Raw genomic sequence first — 21,888 nt, 5'->3', positions numbered from 1 at the left:
TTTCATAATAAAAAAGATAATTTGTAAGCCAAATAATGTTACAAAGTATGCTATCTGCAACGGGCAGTCTTATTGAGACCTCTGTATGTATACGGAAGAGTTGTAATGTCTGAAAAACAAATAAAACAAACAATTCTTACACCATAAAATGCAGTGGCATTTGTAGAAAGTTTTACTACATAATATATTTATATGGCCCAGTGGTTAGAACGCGTGCATCTTAACCGATGATTGAGGGTTCATACCCAGACAAGCACCACTATATAAATGTGCTTCATTTGTGTTTATAATTCATCTCGTGTTCGGCGGTGAATGAAAACATCGTGAGGAAACATGTGTCAAATTTCATCAAAATTCTGCCACATGTGCCTTCCACCAACCCGCATTGGAACAAACCCTCTCAAATGGAAGAGGAGGCCTTATCCAGCAGTGGGATATTTACAGGCCTTTTATGAGCAGCCGCTTATATGCAATGAGCTTTGCAGTTACATCTGCTTGCATTCTGCAAGAATATCAATTTTACAAATTGAAATATATATTGTTCTTGTTATGTAATAAAAATATACGCAAAATATTTTCAGAATTAAAATTAAAAAAATACCATTAAAATATCAATATTACTTGAATAAAAAGAAAATTAGTATACTACTGATAAATATGAAATGTAGCCTTTTTAAATAAATACTTTTTCAAATGCATTTCATCTAAGAACAGCTTAAGCGCCATAGAATCGTGATACTAATTAAATAATAATGAAATTACACAGTTTGTTTTATTTCTAAAGCAGTCAGCATCAAGTGTCAAATGAATACAATAGCGACCGAGTACGACAATTAGCGAGTTCTTTTGGAAAGCAATTTAATCCAGACGTACAATGAATCCAGTAAATAGCATATTCAAATTCTTTGAACTCAAACGGATCCCGTATTGCTAATTTTGTATTCCCATTACAACTTCGGAATTTACAATGCGTACAGGCATCGAAATTTTATGCAAGAAAGAATTCCATGAATATTAATTTGATTGGGTCACGGGAAATATGTAATATGCTTCGGGCGGTTGGAATTGATTAGAATATGATGTAATTATTTAATTTTGTGATTTTTCGGAGTAGTTGATTGGATGAGTTGAAGTTTTTTATCTCATGTATTATAAAATCGTAACAATAATATCCATATTTTACAATATATATTAGTTACAAGCAAAAAAATACAAGATTTTTCCGAAAAAATAGTCATTTATTTCATTTATTGTTAAAGGATATATATTCCTAGAGATATCAATGCTGTGTTTATTTAGTGCCACTGTCTAAGTGTTCTTCCAGATACTAAATACCTAAACTTCTCAACAATTGCGTACCAACGTAAGAATACGTTGGTATACGAACGTAAGAATACGTTGGTATACCAACCTATCATGATCTAAGATATTATGTCCCATGTGCCTATAATCAAACTGGTTCAATCATCCTTCTAACTGATCTGTAGTTTAAGAGAGATAAATTCGTCACGGTATCGGAAGCAAACCCTTAATGTCTCCAAAAGTGACGGTGTAGATACCGGGGTTTTTTTGGAAGGTATTTGCAAGCACCATCGAGTCTCACATATCTCCAATTCCATTCAGGGAAAAAAACATAAGAATTATTCCAACGAGGAAATAGGGCTGATTGAAAAATAAATGCTGAGTCACTTCTCTCCGAATGTAAAGACTATGATCACAGAAATGCTTCGACCCGAAAACTTCGCTGAAAAATTCATGTGTATACTGGGTCATCTTAGCCCTTACAAAGTCTGTCATTATACGGTTTCGCGTTCTTCGTTTGTTTACTGCGATAGCTTCTCGAGGCGATGCGTTACATTACGAGGTCATTAAAGGTCACGTGCCGAACAGACGTGGCGGATTAGAGGCGCCAAAGTTATGCTGTAAGTTCAGTAATTAAAGTACTTTAAACGTAAGTATTTTAACTTTTAACTGTGTGCCATCCAAGCTCTTATAACAACAATATTGTACTGTTCTAACTAGGGCGTTGCGAATTATAAAATGTAATCTCTACATGGTAAAATACAAAGTCACTTTCTCTGTCCCTATGTAAGCTTAAATCTTTAAAACTATGCAACGGATTTTGATGCGATTTTTTTTTTAAATAGATTGGATTAAGAGGAAGGTCTTTGTATATAATATATGGACAGCATATTAAAGAAACACTGATAATTTTAGAAGTTTATAATGTGATGTCGTAAATAAACATATTCTGTAGCATTTTTAGGATTAGTATTGTACCCGTGAGAAGCCGGGGCGGGTCGCTAGTTTAGATGATATTTTACTAGTAGCTAGCCTAAAGCACATTATAATAAATTTTATTTTGTTTGTTTGGTATTTTAAGCCGTAACTGCAAATAACATTTTCAGTTTAATCGTGAAAACCATTACTCAAATATATGTGAGTAATGTTTCGTGGAATAAAACCGAACTATCGTGTGGTGTAAATGTTTCATTTATGACGTTTTGAAATTAATTTTTATTTTATTTTATTTTATTTTATAATCTAGCACTTTTGGTTAAGTGGATGGATTATATTGTCCAATATTTTTTAATTTTCATATCCGTGTAATATAAATTACCCAATAAATAAAAATTTTAACAAAAAGAAAAACCGACTTCAAACAAAACACTATTTTAAAACAAATGAATATGCACGAAAAAGTAATAAAAATAATTGCGTATTCAACATATTTTTTAGAGTCTTCCTAAGTTAAATGAAATGAAAAATATTAGACTACTTAAAAGTCGATTAACGATTATATCATGTAGTTATAGTTATTGGTATATTTGGAGCCGGTGTCAGCCAATAAAACCCTACATAACCCTACGTATATCTATGATAATTACATAAACATAACCACGTTACGGAAGGTGACTCAAATATCCAAATAACCTATAAATAAAAGATTCGACTGAGTATCGCTAACGTGCTCCTCAGAATTGTTCCGTTCCCTTCCGTTCCGTTACTTTGTCATGAATCCTGTGCTCAGAACCTTACCAATTTTTCACCAAATAACCCTTGAAGTATATATTTTATAATAAAAAAAGAATTATCAAAATTGGTTAACGTGATTTTCAGTTATTCACCTATTTGTCGCGCATATACATAATGCAAATTTAAGACTTATGTCGTTTTCATACGGATACCATCGTCGGAAAAAAATTAAAAAAAAATGGGACCCCACGGGAAGCACTACCTTTCAAACAAAAAAAAATTATCAAAATCGGTCCACCCAGTAAAAAGTTATGAGGTAACAAACATAAAAAAAAAAAAAAAAAAAATACAGACGAATTGATAACCTCCTCCTTTTGGAAGTCGGTTGAAAACATATGCTCTACGCAATTAGCTGTTGTTATAAATATGTTTGAGTCATGATCAAAAACATTTTACAAATACTAAAGTAAAATGCAAAATGTCTTTTCTCTTATTAAACTGGTACTAGTTTAATAAAAGAACACTTTCATTTTAGTTTTAGTTACTGTAGTGTAAGAAAAATGATGTAACTTGTAAACGTGCCACTGCTGACCCTAAAAACCTCCTTTCACCCTTTGAAGAGAAGATTTGGAGTTAAATCCACCACGCTACTCAAATGCGGTGATTGGACCGACCTTTATAGTTCTGAAAAACTTCTAATGTATATTACTGTCTAAATATGACGTATACGTCAAAATTTTAAATACTTTTCTCGATTACTTTTCATAATTATTTACTACGTGTAACTCTTATTTCAGTCAAAAATAATACCGAGAATGTTTCCCTCAAATTTAAAATTTAAATTTTAAATTATTACACTTATCGAGTACCAAGAAGGCTTGATTTCAAAATAATCAGTTATTCATTTAAACTGTGAATTATTCAACGTAACGAAACGCAGCAGTTTTTACTACAAAATGCTCCCCCAAAGCGCTCAAGCGCTGTAAAACGCTTAGAGGCGCAATTAAGGCTCACACATATTCACTACGAGTAATTTTTTCCTTTGTAAAAAATTGAGCCTTTTCCAACTACAGAAAGGTGGAAAATCTTGCGATGAAAATATAAAAGGTGATTTTTTTCTCTGAAAGTGAAAAAAAGTCTCATTAAAATACAGTATGTCCGATGTTCTCTTTTTTATAGTATTAGCGCTTGACAGATATGAATATTTATTTTAGTTGCTGATTATCACTGTCCATGATAAAGTGAGGACCCTTAAATTTTTCTAACAAGTCCTCACAAGGTCGAAACTGAGATGATATGTCACTTCTCCAATCAAAAAATCAAAAAAATCAAAATAAACTTTATTCAAGTAGGCTTTTATAAGCACTTTTGAATCGTCATTTTACAATTAAGTGAAGCTACCACCGGTTCGGAAAGTAGATTCTACCGAGAAGAACCGGCAAGAAACTCAGTAGTTACTCTTTTTTAACATTTAAAAAATACAACGTCATGTTAATTAAATACAATTATTTCAATTAATGTATCCTGCTTGGAAGTCAACAGGTATTAACTCCACTATATTTTATTTAATTCAATAGTTAACAATAGCTATCATTTTTCTGGGATACAATCTTTATTTTCCGGCCTGATCTGAGACTTCAACCTTTCATTATATACCTTATACCAAGCCAAAAGACATTAAATGCCATTAGATGCCATTAGATGCCATTGGATCTTTGAATGTAATTCTACCAACAGTTTTTTTGTCTTTTATCTGTATTAATATTAAAAATGTGAGTAACTCTATTTGTCTATCTGTTGCTTTTTCACGACCAAACCACTGAACCGAATTTGATGTAATTTGTTATAAAGCAAACATGAACTCCAAAAAAGGACACTACTTTTTTGTCTAAAACATGAGAACCAACACCTCAATGCGAGCGAATCCACGGGCGAATAATAAAGTTAATGTATTTGAATGAAAAAAAAAAAAAGAAAATAATTTCAAATTTAAATAAATTGTCACGGAAACAAATAAAAGAAGGAAACGCGGAAGTGAAGGCTTAAAAAGATTATGTAACGCGCGATATAACGCATGGCCCCCTAGATGATAGCGACTCGTATTCAGCTGACGTCTTTAAACCCGCTGGGGCCCAGAGCTCCACTTATATAAAGCCTAAGCAAAAAAAAAATATATTTACACTTTATAATCTTATGGTGTTGCCACACTAGAACATTATCATCATTACATAGTATAAAATATGTATGCTTAGATTTTGGGGTTTTTTTAATAGATTGATTCGAGGGGAAGGTTTTTGTATAAAATACATGAACAATATAGAATAGAAACACTGATTTTCTAAAGTGATGTAAATAAACAAATTCTGTGGTATATTTACTATCAGTATTAGACCCGTGAGATGCCGGGGCGTTACTCGTTACCAATATCCATATCTAATACTATAACATATGTATGTTAAATTTTGTTACGATTGCAAAACTGATAAAAGCGTAACGTTGTTGTATAGAAGTTAATAAATGTCAGTTTGGTATGTAGTTTTCGAGGTAGGTAATTAGTTAAACAACATTGGATAACCCTTGTTACAATTTGTGACATAATTTATAGCATGTTTTATAAATTTAATAATTGCTAGTAATTGCTGGCAGGCCTTTGTAGGAACAGTTGCAAAGTTTGATAGGTAGGATACCGCCAATATTGTTGTGTTTTGGTTTTTTGGATAACTTTTTATTTCCTAAGATCCCTGACGTAATATGGTGATTGTTTAAGATGACCCATATAATTATAATCAATAAAACATTTATTTGGCACCGTTAGATCTCGAAGTGTCTTGTAGTCAGGATATTTTAACAGAGTTGGAAAACTTGGAGCAAATTTGCTATATATTAGAATACATTATACCTATTATCAAAACTACGAATCTGAATAATATAATTAGTTTTACTTTTTTTTTACAAATATTATAAACTCATGCATTATTTTTTCTGTTATTTTTGTGTGCAAACAATATCTTTATTTTTTTATTTTCGTTCTCATTATCGCTTCTTGGGTAAAGTTCTTCTAAAACAATCTATATGGCAATTGCAAAAATATGCAATATTTTTTTCCATAGCACTGCTTATTGCAAAAATTCAATTAATTTATCTATTAATAAGTTAGTTGTTTAAAATATATCAACGAGTAAGTTTAAAATTAAAGCATTTGTATTATTTGTCGGTTAAATGCATTTACGCGCGTCGCCACACTCTCGCACACAGAATTATTGTCACGAGTCCGCAATCCTCCTCACTTTCATATTCGAAAATATTTGCCATTGCCAGAGTTTAACTGGAATTTAAATGTTATGAGGAAAATATTTCCATTCACATTTTGCGGAAAACTAAAAATCGTGCAACGATTCTCCTAAACTTTATTGGATTGGATATTTTTCCAATATGTTTTTATATTTTGTCAAAAAAAATGTCATTTGAATCGCCTTAAAATGATAGCACGTGGTAAGCTGTATGAGTTACAATCAATTTTAATCTTTTTTTAAAGTTAAAACGTATTATACGATTTAAGCTACTGCATTGACTCTTTATGTTTTATTAATTATGCCATGAGTATGTTATTACAGCTTTTGAAGTACAGTTTTTCTATTATTTCGTGGAAGCCCAGGGATTAAAGCAGATGAATCCTAACCGATAATTACAGGTTCAAAACCGGACAAGCACTTCTGTATTTTTATATTTTTTTCGTGGGAAAAGAAAATGTCGTTGAAAAACCTGCTTTAATGGATACAAATTCCACTTGTTTATCCACTAATTAAAAGTTTTGTAGTAGTGATGTATGATCTCTCAAGTCTCATGAGCAAAAGAAACTACATAAGCGTAGTTACTGCATTGAATCTATATAATTAAGCCCAAGTTTATAAAATCGTGTAATATGATATATCGGAAGATAAATTAGCAAATGTGCCTCTTGATCACCTCTTAGTACTGTAAGAATTTGTAACCATTATGTACGTCAAATAACCTCCCTTGGAAACTAAGTGTTCATTGCTGATATCTAGAAAGGTCGACGTTAGAAGGTTAGAATTGACTTAATAAACGTACTTCCGAAGTCGGCCCTTCTTGGGAAAGGTGTTATTTTATGATTCCATTTAAAGTCATGATAGAACGATCTGATATTACCTTAAAGGATATTTTTTATGTAAAACGTGTATTGGCGCGCTTTAGCAGTAAGGATAACGCGAATGCCATGAGGTTAAACGGCATAATACTTCAAAAAAATGGCGTTGGAAACAAAATGGCATAAGAGCCAATTTTATCTCCAACGCTATTTTCTGCTCCCTTGTGTGTGGATGAAGCTTATAATTAATTGCTCTATAACATTATCAGCTAAACCGGCGGTTTTACCCGCGCGAAATTCAAACCCCGTTTAACCCTGTAAGGAGTGGAGTATAATCCGTTCATAGCGGATGTCTGTCCCTATAGGGGACCTACCTGCCAAATTTCAAGGGTGTTGGTAGTAATGTGTCTTAAGATATCGTGATTAAAAATAAAATAAAAACTATTGAGGAAACTGTAAGTTTTTATTTATTATACTGCATTTTTTATACAAATAAATTATTATTTATCAAAACATCTATATCATCATCATCTTATCCTATAATAAATTATGGTTATAAGATATGCAGTCTAAACCGTCGATGGATATTGCCTGGTATTGGTATAAATTAATAAGGATAGGGAATAACTCAACATCCCCAAGGAATGAAATTACCAGCAGTTTGAATAAGCATAACTCGTATAAGTGGCCACTACACGTCGGTTCCAATCTCACCCTTGTCGTATTTTATTAACGTTTACCAAACGTTGGGGAATTCACGGAATAATGTATTTTCTATAGTTACGAAATGTTCGGACGAATTCGTGAGAAATATTGATATGGATAAAGCTAAACACAAGTATTAAAGTTACTGCATGTAAATGTTCTAAGCTGTATACAAAGGCCTCTCACTCTTGATGTTTGGAACAGTTTTTAATTGAAATCGGCGAATGGTTTAAAGGACATCTGCTGATAAGAGATCATTGTCCATAAATATTAGTACCTAACCTGGGATTCTCCTGGGATCAGGCAACTCCTTCCACAATTCTTTTAATAGCTGGACGAGTGAAAGTGTCACCCAAAGATACTGCCTTGCTTATACTTGATAAATGCCCATAGGCATCAACAATGACAGTGACCATTTAGATCTCCAATAATTCACCAAACTTAGGATTTTGGGTATTAAGTCTTCTGCCTGTAGTTACAATTCTTGGTCATAGATTATATGATGGGGACTTACCCATATGGACTGATATCGATACTTTTTTCACCAGTCTGCTCCGGAGTGAAATGACACACAATGAATACAAATGTTGCAGATATAATACAACTCTCATCACGATGTTTTCTTTTACCGATAAACACGAAATGAATAATGAAATACCTACTTTAAAATTCAGTGGTATTTTTCGCCGTTTAATACGCCTCACTAGTTCACGTTTTTGAATATAATTTCGTGTTTTATTGTTAAATTAGTAATCCCTATGAACAAAGCGGAATAATTCATTCAAAAACTATTCGGCCGACATTGGAGCCAACATTGGAAATGTCAATTCGTGACAGTTTGAGGGATTCATTACATTTCGCCAGATTAAAACTGATAAACAACCAAAAGTCCAATTAAACTTTAATTTATAAGATATAAATTGGACGTGGTTGGATTGGAATTTTCTTTAAATTACTAATTAGATCTCGTTTATATGTCGCTAGCGAAATTCAGCAGCCGTTATGCTTTTTGTATAGTGATTGTTAGGCTGAACGTCTGTCCACATGGTAGATATTTTGGGCAAATAGTTGACCTGGTGGAACCTAATTACCACTGAGTATAGGGGTTATTGTCGACTGGCAGAACATCCTACAGAGCATAAGTATGTATATGTGTAAAAAAACAGCTCAGTCTTCTGATTCAATGGAAGAATTTATCCGAGTATTTTCGGAGAATTGACAATTTTTTTTATAAAATACTGGAACTTTTTTATTGGCACATCCTCTTGTTTGACAAGGTAACTCCTAGACCAAAATTTTATTTTTTATTAACACCTATATTGTGTACGAATTATTTTTTGCAAGATTTGACTACAGAGAAATTCGATCCTGCTCGTTTTATCAACCGACTTCCAAAAGGAGGAGGTTATCAATTCGTCTGTATTTTCTTTTTTTTTTTTTTTTTTTTTTTTTTTTTTTTTTTTTATGTTTGTTACCTCATAACTTTTCACTGGGTGGACCGATTTTGATATTTTTTTTTTTGTTTGAAAGGTAGTGCTTCCCGTGGGGTCCCATTTTTTTTATTTTTTTTTCCGATGATGGTATCCATGTGAAAACGACATAAGTCTTAAATTTGCATTACGTATATGCGCGACAAATAGGTGAATAACTGAAAATCACGTTAACCAATTTTGATAATTCTTTTTTTATTATAAAATATATACTTCAAGGGTAATTTGGTGAAAGTTTGGTAAGGTTCTGAGCACAGGATCCATGACAAAGTAACGGAACGGAAGGGAACGGAACAATTCTGAGGAGCACGTTAGCGATACTCGGTCGAATCTTTTATTTATAGGTTATTTGGATATTTGAGTCACCTTCCGTAATGTGGTTATGTTTATGTAATTATCATAGTCGAATATTATAATCAACTAGCTACGCACCCCGGCTTCGCACGGGTGCAATACTGATACTAAATATACTACAGAATTTGTTTATTTACGACATCACATCGCAAACTTCTAAAATTATCAGTGTTTCTTTGCTATATTGTTCATGTATTATATACACAAACCTTCCCCTTGAATCACACTATCTTTTAAAAAAAACTGCATCAAAATCCGTTGCGTAGATTTAAAGATATAGGGACAGAGAAAGCGACTTTGTTTTATACTATGTAGTGATGGAACTCCTATACGGCTCGCAGTTAGGGTGCGATATGGGGCAGAATTTCTTACTATCTTTAATCAAATTTTGTGTATGTGATGTGATGTCATATGATGTACGAAATATAGTTGATCTTTTTCAAAGTTTTTTTGCTGAGTTCGATTACAGCTCTTTCGAGGGATCCTTGTAGTTTACGCCGCGTGACGTATTAAATCCGCATTTTCGAAAGTCTATTTTTGCTTTATTCGCAAGTTTCCTTTAAAAATTGTCCTCATATAAACGGAACGGTTAATCTATCCATATTAAAAAAAATTAGTTAGTCAACATCAGCTTCACTTAAAATCAAAAAATAAATAAAATTTTAACAAAAAGAAAAACCGACTTCAAACAAAACACTATTTTAAAACAAATGAATATGCACGAAAAAGTAAGAAAAATAATTGCGTATTCAACATATTTTTTAGAGTCTTCCTAAGTTAAATGAAATGAAAAATATTAGACTACTTAAAAGTCGATTAACGATTATATCATGTAGTTATAATTATTGTTATATTTGGAGTCGGTGTCAGCCAATAAAACCCTACAGTATATCTATCAAAAAACAATACGAGAATACTTTAACAAATATGTTTTTTACAAATTACCTTTTACACAATAATATACTGGATCAATCAAGGGGCTCGTATCGCTTCTATCTTTTGATTGTTGGGGCAAGGGCACCGTGGCTGACACCGGCTCCAAATATACCAATAACTATAACTACATGATATAATCGTTAATCGACTTTTAAGTAGTCTAATATTTTTCATTTCATTTAACTTAGGAAGACTCTAAAAAATATGTTGAATACGCAATTATTTTTCTTACTTTTTCGTGCATATTCATTTGTTTTAAAATAGTGTTTTGTTTGAAGTCGGTTTTTCTTTTTGTTAAAATTTTATTTATTTATTTAACGGCATGGAAAATACCTTTCGAATAACAGAATTACTGCTGTAGTTACCAACAATAAGTTTTGAAGAGGAAGTCCATTGCGCCGAACATGATCTAAAACTTGAAGTTTTCAAAACGACTTCACTTTTTCAAGCCTCGTTAAAAAAAATACCCAATTGAGTCTTAATTCACAACTGTATACTTTTTAGGTTCCTCCATATCTAGCACAGAAATATAAAAAATGTCGACATATGTACGATTCCATCAGTTCATCATCAGTTTGGTTCTATCTAGACTAGATGGAACCAAACTTGGATCATCTATATTATCTATATTAATAATATAAATGTGAAAGTAACTCAGTGTGTGTCTGTCTGTCTGTCTGTCGCTCTTTCACGACTGAGCCGCTGAAGCGAATTTGTTGAAATTTACTACATCTTTTGCCTAAATTTGACAATAAATACCGTAAACCGCGGGCGACTACTAATATTCTGTATTAAGAGAAGGATACGCCTGAATCTAAGCTTTCAGCTGATGAATGAAAATACCGTGAGGAAATATGCAAAATTGCATATTTATTGTATGAAATTAAGTTATCTATGGTAAATTGCTCCCGCAATGTGTATCATGCCGGAGCGAAACCCCCTCAAAAAGAGGCTAACCCGTAGCCTAGGAGAGAATATGATTTTACTTTACTTGACATGTATGTAAATTCGTAACAAAACTTTTAAATAAGATGTGTTTACTAGCTTTGAAACGAGAGTACGTTTAACAAAAGCCAGCGAACCAAGCGCAGAAAAACCTGGCAACAGAGAAAATAATTTAAAAAGGTATGAACCATTTTGTATATCATACGTTGCCTACAACGGAAATATAAATAAACAACACTACAAAAAAAACACCCTTTTTATATTACTAAAGGATATAAAAATCTATAAACAAGGATATATATTATATATGTGGCGTAATAAAATACTTAGGTTACGTAAAAAGTATTATGTAAATTTCCCAACCTTATTTTTGTATTGTATTTCCGACAGTGTGAGGGTATAGATAAGTCTTCAGTATTAGTTTAGGCTTACTATTGTATTTTATAAGTTATTTTGTTACTTTTACATTATATATTGTGTTGTTAATTTGTTTTCATTTGATTTATTTTGTGAGGCGAGAGTCCAGTGCTCACCTTAACCGATGCGGGTTCAAACCCAGGCAAGCACCACTGAATGGTCATGTGCTTAACTTCTGTTTATATTTCATCTCGTTCTGAGCGGTGAAGGAAAACATCGTGAGGAAACATGCATGTGTCAAAATTCGTAAAAATTCTGCCACATGTGTATCCCACCAACCCGTTTTGGAATAGCGTGGTGGAATATGTTCCAAACCTTCTCCTCAAAGGGAGATGAGGCCTTTAACCCAGCAGTGGGAAATTTGCAGATTTGCAAATTATAAACACAAATTATGCATATATAGTGGTGCGTGCCTGGGTTTGAACCCGCAATCATCGGTTAAGATGCACGCGTGCTAACCACTGGGCCATCTCGACAACAAAAAAGTTTACTATAACTACTAAATAAGATTAAATTGTGACATGTTTAGTTGCACTACACCAATCACAAAATACAACTACATATTATAGACCAGTGCCTACTTCCCTGTCTGACTGTTTATCAGCATGCAGTAAACTCACCCAGTTTTGAAACGATTTTCATCAACGAAAGAAAAGGACGATTAATTGGTAAAAATATGAGAATTGGCTGAAATATAATTAAGTATTTCTGAAGATGTTGGAAATGCTCATGCCGACTTTAACGGTTTGCCGCGAAAACATATGGAGCTATATATATTACTCACTCAGCACGTGCTGAATAAGTAATCTTGGAAATTTAAAAAGCACAGATTGGAACAGATTGCGCCTCAAAAAAAGAGTTATGTATGCTTGAGTTGAACTCCAACTCAATTCCCAAGCGTTACCATTTCGTTTAGTCATGAAATATAATGTAACCACATTAATATTTCAAAAACGGGCCCTCCGCCTTTGAGGATTTAAATGACGACGCTTCTTCATTGTTCAAGACACGCTGGAAATGTTCTGGAATACCTTATTTATTTTGATATTAATTCCCTGGAAGCTTGTAATAAATTACATGTTTATTACTGGGGAGTTGAATGAAATTATGTTTTTTCAGAGTTTTTTTTCTGGTATCGTTCGTTATTTATTTCAAACCAGAGATCTCATTCCCACTTAACGATGCAACAAATATACTCCCATTTCTGTTCATACTTTTGGTTCATTTGATAAAAAATAAATTACATTTTTTTCCTTTGAAGAGAAGGTTAAGAGCTTATTCCACTTCGCTGCTCCAATGCGGGTTGGTGGATATACACGTGGCAGAATTCCATTGAAATTAGACACAAGATGGTTTTTTACGATTTTTCCGTTAGGACCGAGGACAAGATGAATTATAAACAATAATGAAGCATATGAAAATTCAATGGTACTTGTTTGAAATTGATCCTGCAATCGAGAGATAGTATGACTTAGCTGCAAACGCTCCAACCACTTGACTGACTAAGACTAAGATTAACTAAAGATAATTTTTCATATGTTACACAACTGCAGAATTTTATTATGAGAGCATAAAATACAAAATATAATTTGAAAACTTTGTATTCGCTTTATTAGGCAAACCGATCCCGTTGTCATAAACACCGCCACATTCTATAGACGATACCTCAATGCAAATAAAAGCAAGTAAGTACAAACGCTACTTCAGAGAATAAACTCCGATTTACCGTGAAAATAGCTCGGCATTCCGAGCTGAATGCATCGAGGTCACGCAAGAGACGCGCATTATACCCTGATTCACGAGGAGACGGCTGAAAAGAAACAAATTGAAAATGAACTAAACACTGAATCTTAAACCGTGGAAGATCGCAAGGAAAAATCGCTCTTAACACGAATTCACTGAGGCATAAAATTCCTTGGTAATAACGTTTTCTGAGATCGTGCACTGATTGAAGTTACGTAGTAAACGTTTCATAATTTAAAATCAGTGATTCAACTGAATCAGAGAACCTCATCTACGAGTAATGATAAGAATCTGCAACTTGCTTTCGTAAATACGTATCGTGAGAAAATGTCGTTAAATAAAAATTAGAATGTAAAATTTTTCGTAACGCAATTCCATGTGGGATGCTCGCCAAATTTTTACTATTTTCGATTTTTCCATCAGAAAATTGTATCTGTTTTGGTAAGTTACGTATTCCAAGCACTATTAACATAACAGCTTTAATACAATGCCTAGCAGCATATCAGCACTATAAATTCTTTTGGGTACGAATTTAAATACACAACTGACGACCTCGGTGGTCGAGTAGTGTGTACACCATTTTTAATGGGTACGCCACTAAGAAGTCCCGGGTTCGATTACTGACCGAGTCGATATAGAAAAAGTTCATTAGTTTTTTATGTTGTTTTGGTTACGTGTTTATGGTAACGTCGTTGCTTCTGATTTTCCATAACACAAGTGCTTTAGCTGCATTGGTATCACAGTAATGTATGTGTTGTCCAATAAAAAAAATACTTACCAAATTTGATTGTTCCCATGAAATATAAAACTTTACAATAAATCAGATGCTCTACGTAATTACGCGTCGTTACAAATAGTTTTGAGTCTATTTCATAATTTATTTAGCAATTTATGTGATCAAAGAAATGTTGCCGATAATAATGTAAAATACATGTTTTTATTAGTACAGTGTGACCTTTGTAATAAGCTGATTTCGCAGATCTATAGTTAGCCAGTCGCTGATCCATACTTGAAGCTAAATGAGCTGTTGTAATATATACGTGATCCTTTGTAAGATTCGTTTAACCGAAAATTTTATAGTGAAACCTCACATGTTACTAGAACCCAGCGATACCCAACTTTTACAACCGGCTAACCTTATTCTACATACTCTTTTGTAAACACAATTGTGAATTCAAAGAAAGTTAAACCACCTAAATACGTTTACCTAAAAATATTATTATCGAATCAAATGTTTTTTTTATTCAGAAGTATCTAACTTTTTTACCCTTTAACCGTTTTGGATAGCAACCTTCAGTGAGAAGACACGTCTCTTTCCAAATAAAAAAATTACAATGCTGTTACTCACAATTAATGTTCAATCAGTTCTGTGATGGAACCTGAGCCTTAATCCCGGCTATTTTTCTAAAAAGTATTATTTTAATGAATAAAAAGATTTATTGATTAGACTTATTACACTTTATAAATTTGTTAAATTATAAATTGATTATAATTTCCGGTATCTATCTAATATTTAAATGATAAAAATACCATCAGTCAAAAATGACCATTTGCCATTATGAATACTCTCTCGTTAACTTTATTTATTTGTGTGTGCGTATATGTGAGTGTGTGTGTGTGTGTGTGTGAAAACACGTCACAATATCTCGGCTTCTCTAAATCAAATAGAAAACATAGTTCTTGAATAATTTTATTGGTTACTCTATGACTGACATGAAAATAATTAAATATAAACAAATATTAAGTAATTATAACATGAAATAAATAAATAATAAAATAAACTTTTCCAAAAATAAATAAAAAAATGTTAAATTTCGCAAACCAGTCCACAATGGTGCTGTAAATTACTTTTCTTTTAAAAATGAAAGGTATTTAACTAGGAGCTAACCCTTTTGCTACGTATTTCGTCTTCTTACTTTCTAAGATGCCGTTTACCTTAACCCTAACCTAACCTAACCTTTTTTTTTTTTTTTTTTTTTTTTTTTTTTTTTTTTTTTTTGTTTTACGAGGAGGAAAGGCATTTACGCCTCCCGCCCGGCCGGGGGACCGGGACGGGTATGTGGGACTCGACCGGGGCCATAAGGGCCCCGTGCCAGGGCAGAAGGCCCTGTCCTACCCACTAAAACCTCCTCGGGTTTCCACCGTACCGCGTGATGGAGGGGCTACGGGAACGCTAGAGCATACTTCCGCGGCCCCCCCGCGGCGACCGCCGTGAGGCGGTCAAATCGTTGAATGCGCGCCCAAGGGCGCGCCTTCCTCCGTTGCCTCCGTCCAGTAAACGTGACGGACTCCCCCGAGTCCGCCACTGGAGGCTGGGCGCCAACAATGCTGACGCCCTGGTGGCGGCGGATAAGATGACAGGCTCCGCCGCCGACCATCGGTGTATCTCCACACCACACGGTGGACCACCACGCATCAGATGGTGGACCACCACTCCTCCTTCGACGCTCATAAAGAGCCCTCCGTTCTATATACATATATATATATTGACATTTACACAACTATTTACAATATTTACATAAATACATATAATACATATTGTACATATAGTACACTCCTCCGCTATGCCAGCGGGGCCGCTCACATAGTCCACTCCGCTGCGCTCGGAGAAGTACTAGGAGCGACCTCGCGGCCTTCCTCCGCGTCAGTCTTAGCCGCGGCCGGCGAGCACACAAGCCGGCCCCGTTGCCCAGGGTGCGCCACGAGGAGGCGACTGACATGCACCCCAACCTAACCTAACCTAACCTAACCTAACCTAACCCTTTTGCTACGTATTTCGTCTTCTTACTTTCTAAGATGCCGTTTACCTTAACCCATTTCAAGATTTAAAGTAACCTTTGTGTAGCGGTTTGTACCAAGCTAATATCTTGCACGTTTTGGGAGAAAATGTTAATTAATGATCCCAAATTTATTTTAAGAAAATATTTAACAAGGAAATTATGTTAGTGTTATTACGGGGTTATGATTTTTAAATTACTTTTAGTCCTTTTGAATTTGGAATTAATTTCTTACAAAAATAAAAACTAACGGGACCTTTTCTGTTCTGAATTTAAAGTAGATAATAAAAATACTTTTTTGCCGAACATATAACAACCAACCCGTAAAACTTGAGCGAAGCCACGGACGACAACTATCCTAATATATTTGAGCCTTAGAATTACAATCACTAAATTTACCGTGAAGCATTTAACATGACTACTTCGCCTGATGTGAAATTCACACGTTAATTACGGTCGAAACTATTTCGGGCAAAACAAACAGTTGCTCATACCGCTGTCTGTTATCACTGCGTGCGTCAAAGGGTGAAGGATTTTGAAGGCTTAAGCTAACACGTATTTTATCGTTAATGCTTTGTAAGGAAAACACTTAAGCAGTACAGTGATCAATTCTACGAAATATTAAGTCTTTATCATGATTAATATACTTTATACTACAACAACAACAGCCTGTAAATTTTCCACTGCTAAGCTAAGGCCTCTTCTCCTTTTGAGAAGGTTTTGAATATATTCCACCACGCTGTTCCAATGCGGAATGTTGGTGGAATGATCATGTGGCAGAATGTCGATGAAATTAGACACATGTAGGTTTTCTCACGATGATTTCCTTCACCGCTGAGCATGAGATGAATTATAATTAGAAATTAAGCACATAAATATTCAGTGGTGCTAGCCTGGGTTTCAACCCGCAATTGTCGGTTAAGATGCACGCGTTCTAACCAGTAGGCCATCTCAATGCTTTGTCCATATGATCCAAATTAGTGCATAGCCTAATACAATCAAAGAAAGAATATAACGGTAAGTAAACCTTTGTATATATATTACCTGTATTTAAGCTGTATTGTAGGTATACAATTATGGTCTTTCTCCGGAGACAGACCACAGTGGCGTGCACTTGGAGAGGCCTATGTCTAGCAGTGGACAAAAATGGGCTGATGATGTGTGATGTGTATACAATTAACAGGTGTTATTCATGTCGTATAAGTATATGTATATATAAAGTCGCTTTTTTGTACCTATAACCCTATGTATGTATACTTTTAAAACTACGCAACGGGTTTTAGTGCGGTTCTTTTTTGATAGATAAAGTGATTCGAATTGAAGATTTTTAAATACAATACGTGTACCATTAAGTAAAGAAACATTGATCATATTAGAAGTTTCTACAGTCATATTATTGCACACGTGCGAAGCCGGGCCGGGTCGCTAGTTTATAATAATTAGTAAAATATTGATGGGATGGAAAGAGTGTGTGAGGGCCCGATTCTTTTCCTACCCAGGGAGGCCCTTGTCTACCTAGTTAGCCACTGCTGTATGGCATTTGACTGTATGATCTTCTCAAATGAACTTGCACAACAACAAAACTACCAGCAAGTATAACGGATTGTTATATTTATATACACATATATACATTACTAGTTTGTTATGCTTGTAAGTTACATCTAGGATATGATACTAATCGAGAATCGATATCCTTCTTAAGCCCAGGGTCGTGTTTCTCACGCGGCGTTAATCACGCGCATTAAAGAGGTATTAAACTGACATGACGATTGAACAAGCGACCCTTTGTAGATAATCCATTGACGACAACGACTTTGCAATGACAGGCGATTAAAACATTATGAATTATTAAAATCATACCTACTTGACTAAGAGCAGAGATAGCCCAGTGGTTAGAACACGTGCATCTTAACCGATGATTTCGGATTCAAACCCAGGCAAGCACCACTATATATATGTGCCTAATTTGTGTTTATAATTCATCTCGTGCTCGGTGGTGAAAGAAAACATCGAGAGGATACCTGCATGTTTCTAATTTCATCGAAATTCTGCCACATGTGCATTCCACCAACCCGCATTGGAACAGCGTGGTGGAATATGTTTCAAACCCTCTCCTTAATGGGAGAGGAGGCCTTAGCCCAGCAGTGGGAAACTTACCAGGCTGTTACTTTTTTTTTACTTTTACCTACTTGTGAAACATTTTAGGTATAGCAATTTGCTTCGTATCATATCCTGTGGCGTCCGCTGAAAAGATGGCGAGGGTAGCGCTAGTTTTTAGTAGGTATTCAAGAACTAGGTCACAGTCCTTGGCACCTACGAGTCCCACATTCCCCCCCCCCCCCCACTTCACATGAGAAGAAAAGGCAATATCCTAAACAAATATAACTCAGTAATATCCTCATCCCGACACTGCCTCACGTCACTTTGTGTAACTTGGGTTCGAACGGAATTTGATTTTAAATTTTATTAAAAAAAGCCCTGTAACGCTATGTACAGAACGAGAAAGGCAGGAAGGGCCACTTGAAATTTTCCTCACGCCGTTGCCACCGCCCAGGAATATTCATTAAAAGATAAATTTAGAATTTTCTCTGATAGAATCTTTTAGAGTGTAATCGATTTTACTGGTAACGCTAGTCTTCTAAATTCGCACGTCGAATGTTTATTAATGTATTCGGAATTATCTATAAAAGTGTGACTCTTAATATATTATAGCGATACTAATTATCGCCCGCGGCTTCGCTTGCGTTTTAGGGCGTTGTTCGTCATGTATTGGTCAAAAAAGTAGCCTATGTTCTTTTGATGAGTGGGTGGTACCTACCCAGACGGGCTTGAACAACATTCACCAAGTAAACTTTCATCAAATTCGGTTCAGCGGTTTGGACGTGAAATAGTGGCAGACAGAAAGACATACAGACAGACAGAGTTACTTTAACATTTATAATATTATTACAAATTACAGATATTTCCTTCATTCAAATTTATAATAAATTTATAATATAAGATATCCCTTCAATAAAAAAAAAACTTTCCTATCTAACCAAACTTTTTAAACTAACCAAAGATTCATAATGAAAAAAGGTATAATTGCAACTCATTATTAAAGGGTAGTTAGTAAAAGGCATATACTAATTGACTAATATGTCTTTTGAGACTTTCCGACCAGACAACACGATTGATGACTCTCCTAGATATCGTATACTTATTTAAATTACACAACTAACTAGCCGTGAATAACACACTGCGGAGTAAAGAGCTTCTCTTTATTGAAGAAATCAATTAATTAAATATCGAAATTAAGATTATTATTTAACACATTGGCTATGGCATCGTTCTTTTATTTTGTCCAATCCTACAGCACAGGGCGTTAAAGACCTTGTATAAAAACTATCATAATATCGGTACGGGGTCTATAAGACCCCGTAACGTTTAAGACACTGAAACTCGATGTGATGTAATCGAATTTTGTGCTCTTCTAATACCTAATATTATTAATGAAAGATTACTACAATATTTGCCATCTACGAAACACCCAAAGTAATCGACACAAAACCAAAAGACTACAGTACTATTTGTTAGGTAATTAACAAGAACTAAAATGTGTTTAAACAGACTTTAACGGTTTTTTATTTGTTACAGGGATATGCATGTTGAAGTATGCGGCGGAAGGCATGGTCTGTGTGACGCCATGCGGCCAGCAAGCGGCTCTGATCTCCTGCGGTATTTGAGAAAAGTAAATTTCACGGGTACGTCCAATTTATATATATATATATTTCACAGAAGTGAAATAGATAAAAAATGACAAGAATATAAATACCTTTAATCAGAATATAAACAACTTCAATGTTTTACTAATAAACCAAAAATAGTTCTAACTTCGAAAATATCTTAACATAAATAAATCACCAAATCATACATATTGAGATAAATTACTTACTAAGTTGAGCTTACAAATCCAAATAAGACACAAATAACACTTATAACAAATTATAATTCGCGCCAATATTGACCTTACTGTTCGCGCCCAAAAAAAGAAATAATACTGAAGGCTTGATACGGTTTCGCGCCCTTTTGTTTTTTTTTATTTTATTCTTTCTCTTCTAAATATATTATAATCGACCATTGACTTAAATATCATCATCATCATCATTACGTAGTAGAAACCTTCCACGTTATTCAGTTTTCTTTCTACAATAATATATGTATATATTCATATATGTAATCAACCCTTGAAACAACACCGGTTAGCCAAATTGGCGTTCAAACCCAGACAAGCACGATTTAATTTTCGTGTTTTTAATTCGACTCTTATTTGGCTGTGAGGAAAACCTTCTCATTACTAATTTTACTATAATATTGCACATATGTATCCGCCTAATCCTAGAGTAACAGCGATATGAGACTCCTTAGCCCAGCAGTGCATTTGCAGGCTGGTACTTTTGTTTCAAAAACAAAATCAAAACATTTACTTATTTCGTTTATATAAAATAATGAACATAGATTTTATTTCGATCACATCTCAAACAAAAAGTATAATGATTGCTCACAAGTACACCGATTTCATGGACAGATATTCCACCGCCAAACAACAGTCCTCAAGTACTATTGAGTTCCGGATCGAATGGTGAGTGAACCAGTGCAACTACAGGCACAAATGACATAACATCTTAGCTCCCAAAGTTGGTAGCTATTGGAAATATAAGGAATGATTCACATTCCTTACAGCTCCACTGTCTATGGGTGACGATAACCACTTACTACCATGTAACCCATTTGCTTGTCCACCAACCGAGATCATAAAATAAAAAATGTATTTAACAAGAAACAAATTTAAAAATTATAGCATGGTTATAACTCTGCATATACCGAGTTCTATGTTTGGATAGATAGATGAATAGAGTCTTTATTTGGATCACACCACATGAGTAAAAATAAGAAGAGAAAAAAGAAATGACAAAAGTAACACAGAATTTAAGTTAATTTATGACGTAGAAAGAAAAAAAAATAAAAATAACTAACAAAAATATTTACAAAAATATTTTTGCAAGTTAATGTTATATTATATATTTGGCTGGCCAGCTTTTAAAAATATATTAGATTGCTCTGCCAAGAATCTCTCAATCGTAGGCCAGTGTTTGAAAGATTGCACTTCCGTGGTTTTAAAGTTCCTCAATTCTGCATTATTTGTTTCTAGCCGACCTTTTTGATATTTTTAGTTTTCCGCAACTGCAATTAATTAAAATATACCATATAAAATATTCTAGTCGCCGGAGAATATAAAACATCTATTTGTTTTTATATATCTGTCCAAAAAAATTTGAAACCTAGTCGCAAGCTAAACCATCCAGGAATAAACAAGACGAAATAAAATTTCAGTCCAGGCGTTTAGGAGTACTGAACAATTCTATGTAAGGATATTTTAACGCAGGACTAATCACGA

At 34.1% G+C, this 21,888-nt stretch overlaps 1 protein-coding gene across 1 annotated transcript in view; it reads left to right on the top strand.

Moving 5' to 3' along the window:
- LOC124534458 (metabotropic glutamate receptor 2-like) overlaps positions 1–21,888 on the top strand; it is a 186,354-nt gene that overhangs the window by 130,581 nt on the left and 33,885 nt on the right. The window contains exon 9 of the mRNA XM_047110349.1: positions 20,088–20,194. Within this exon, the coding sequence (XP_046966305.1) occupies positions 20,088–20,194 (107 nt within the window). The remainder of the gene's footprint in view (positions 1–20,087; positions 20,195–21,888) is intronic.

This window comes from Vanessa cardui, chromosome 12 (assembly GCF_905220365.1).
Source record: "Vanessa cardui chromosome 12, ilVanCard2.1, whole genome shotgun sequence".
Classification (NCBI taxonomy): Eukaryota; Metazoa; Arthropoda; class Insecta; order Lepidoptera; family Nymphalidae; genus Vanessa; species Vanessa cardui.
Note: the sequence above shows the minus strand (reverse complement) of the source record. Positions and strands in the feature narration are given on the sequence as shown.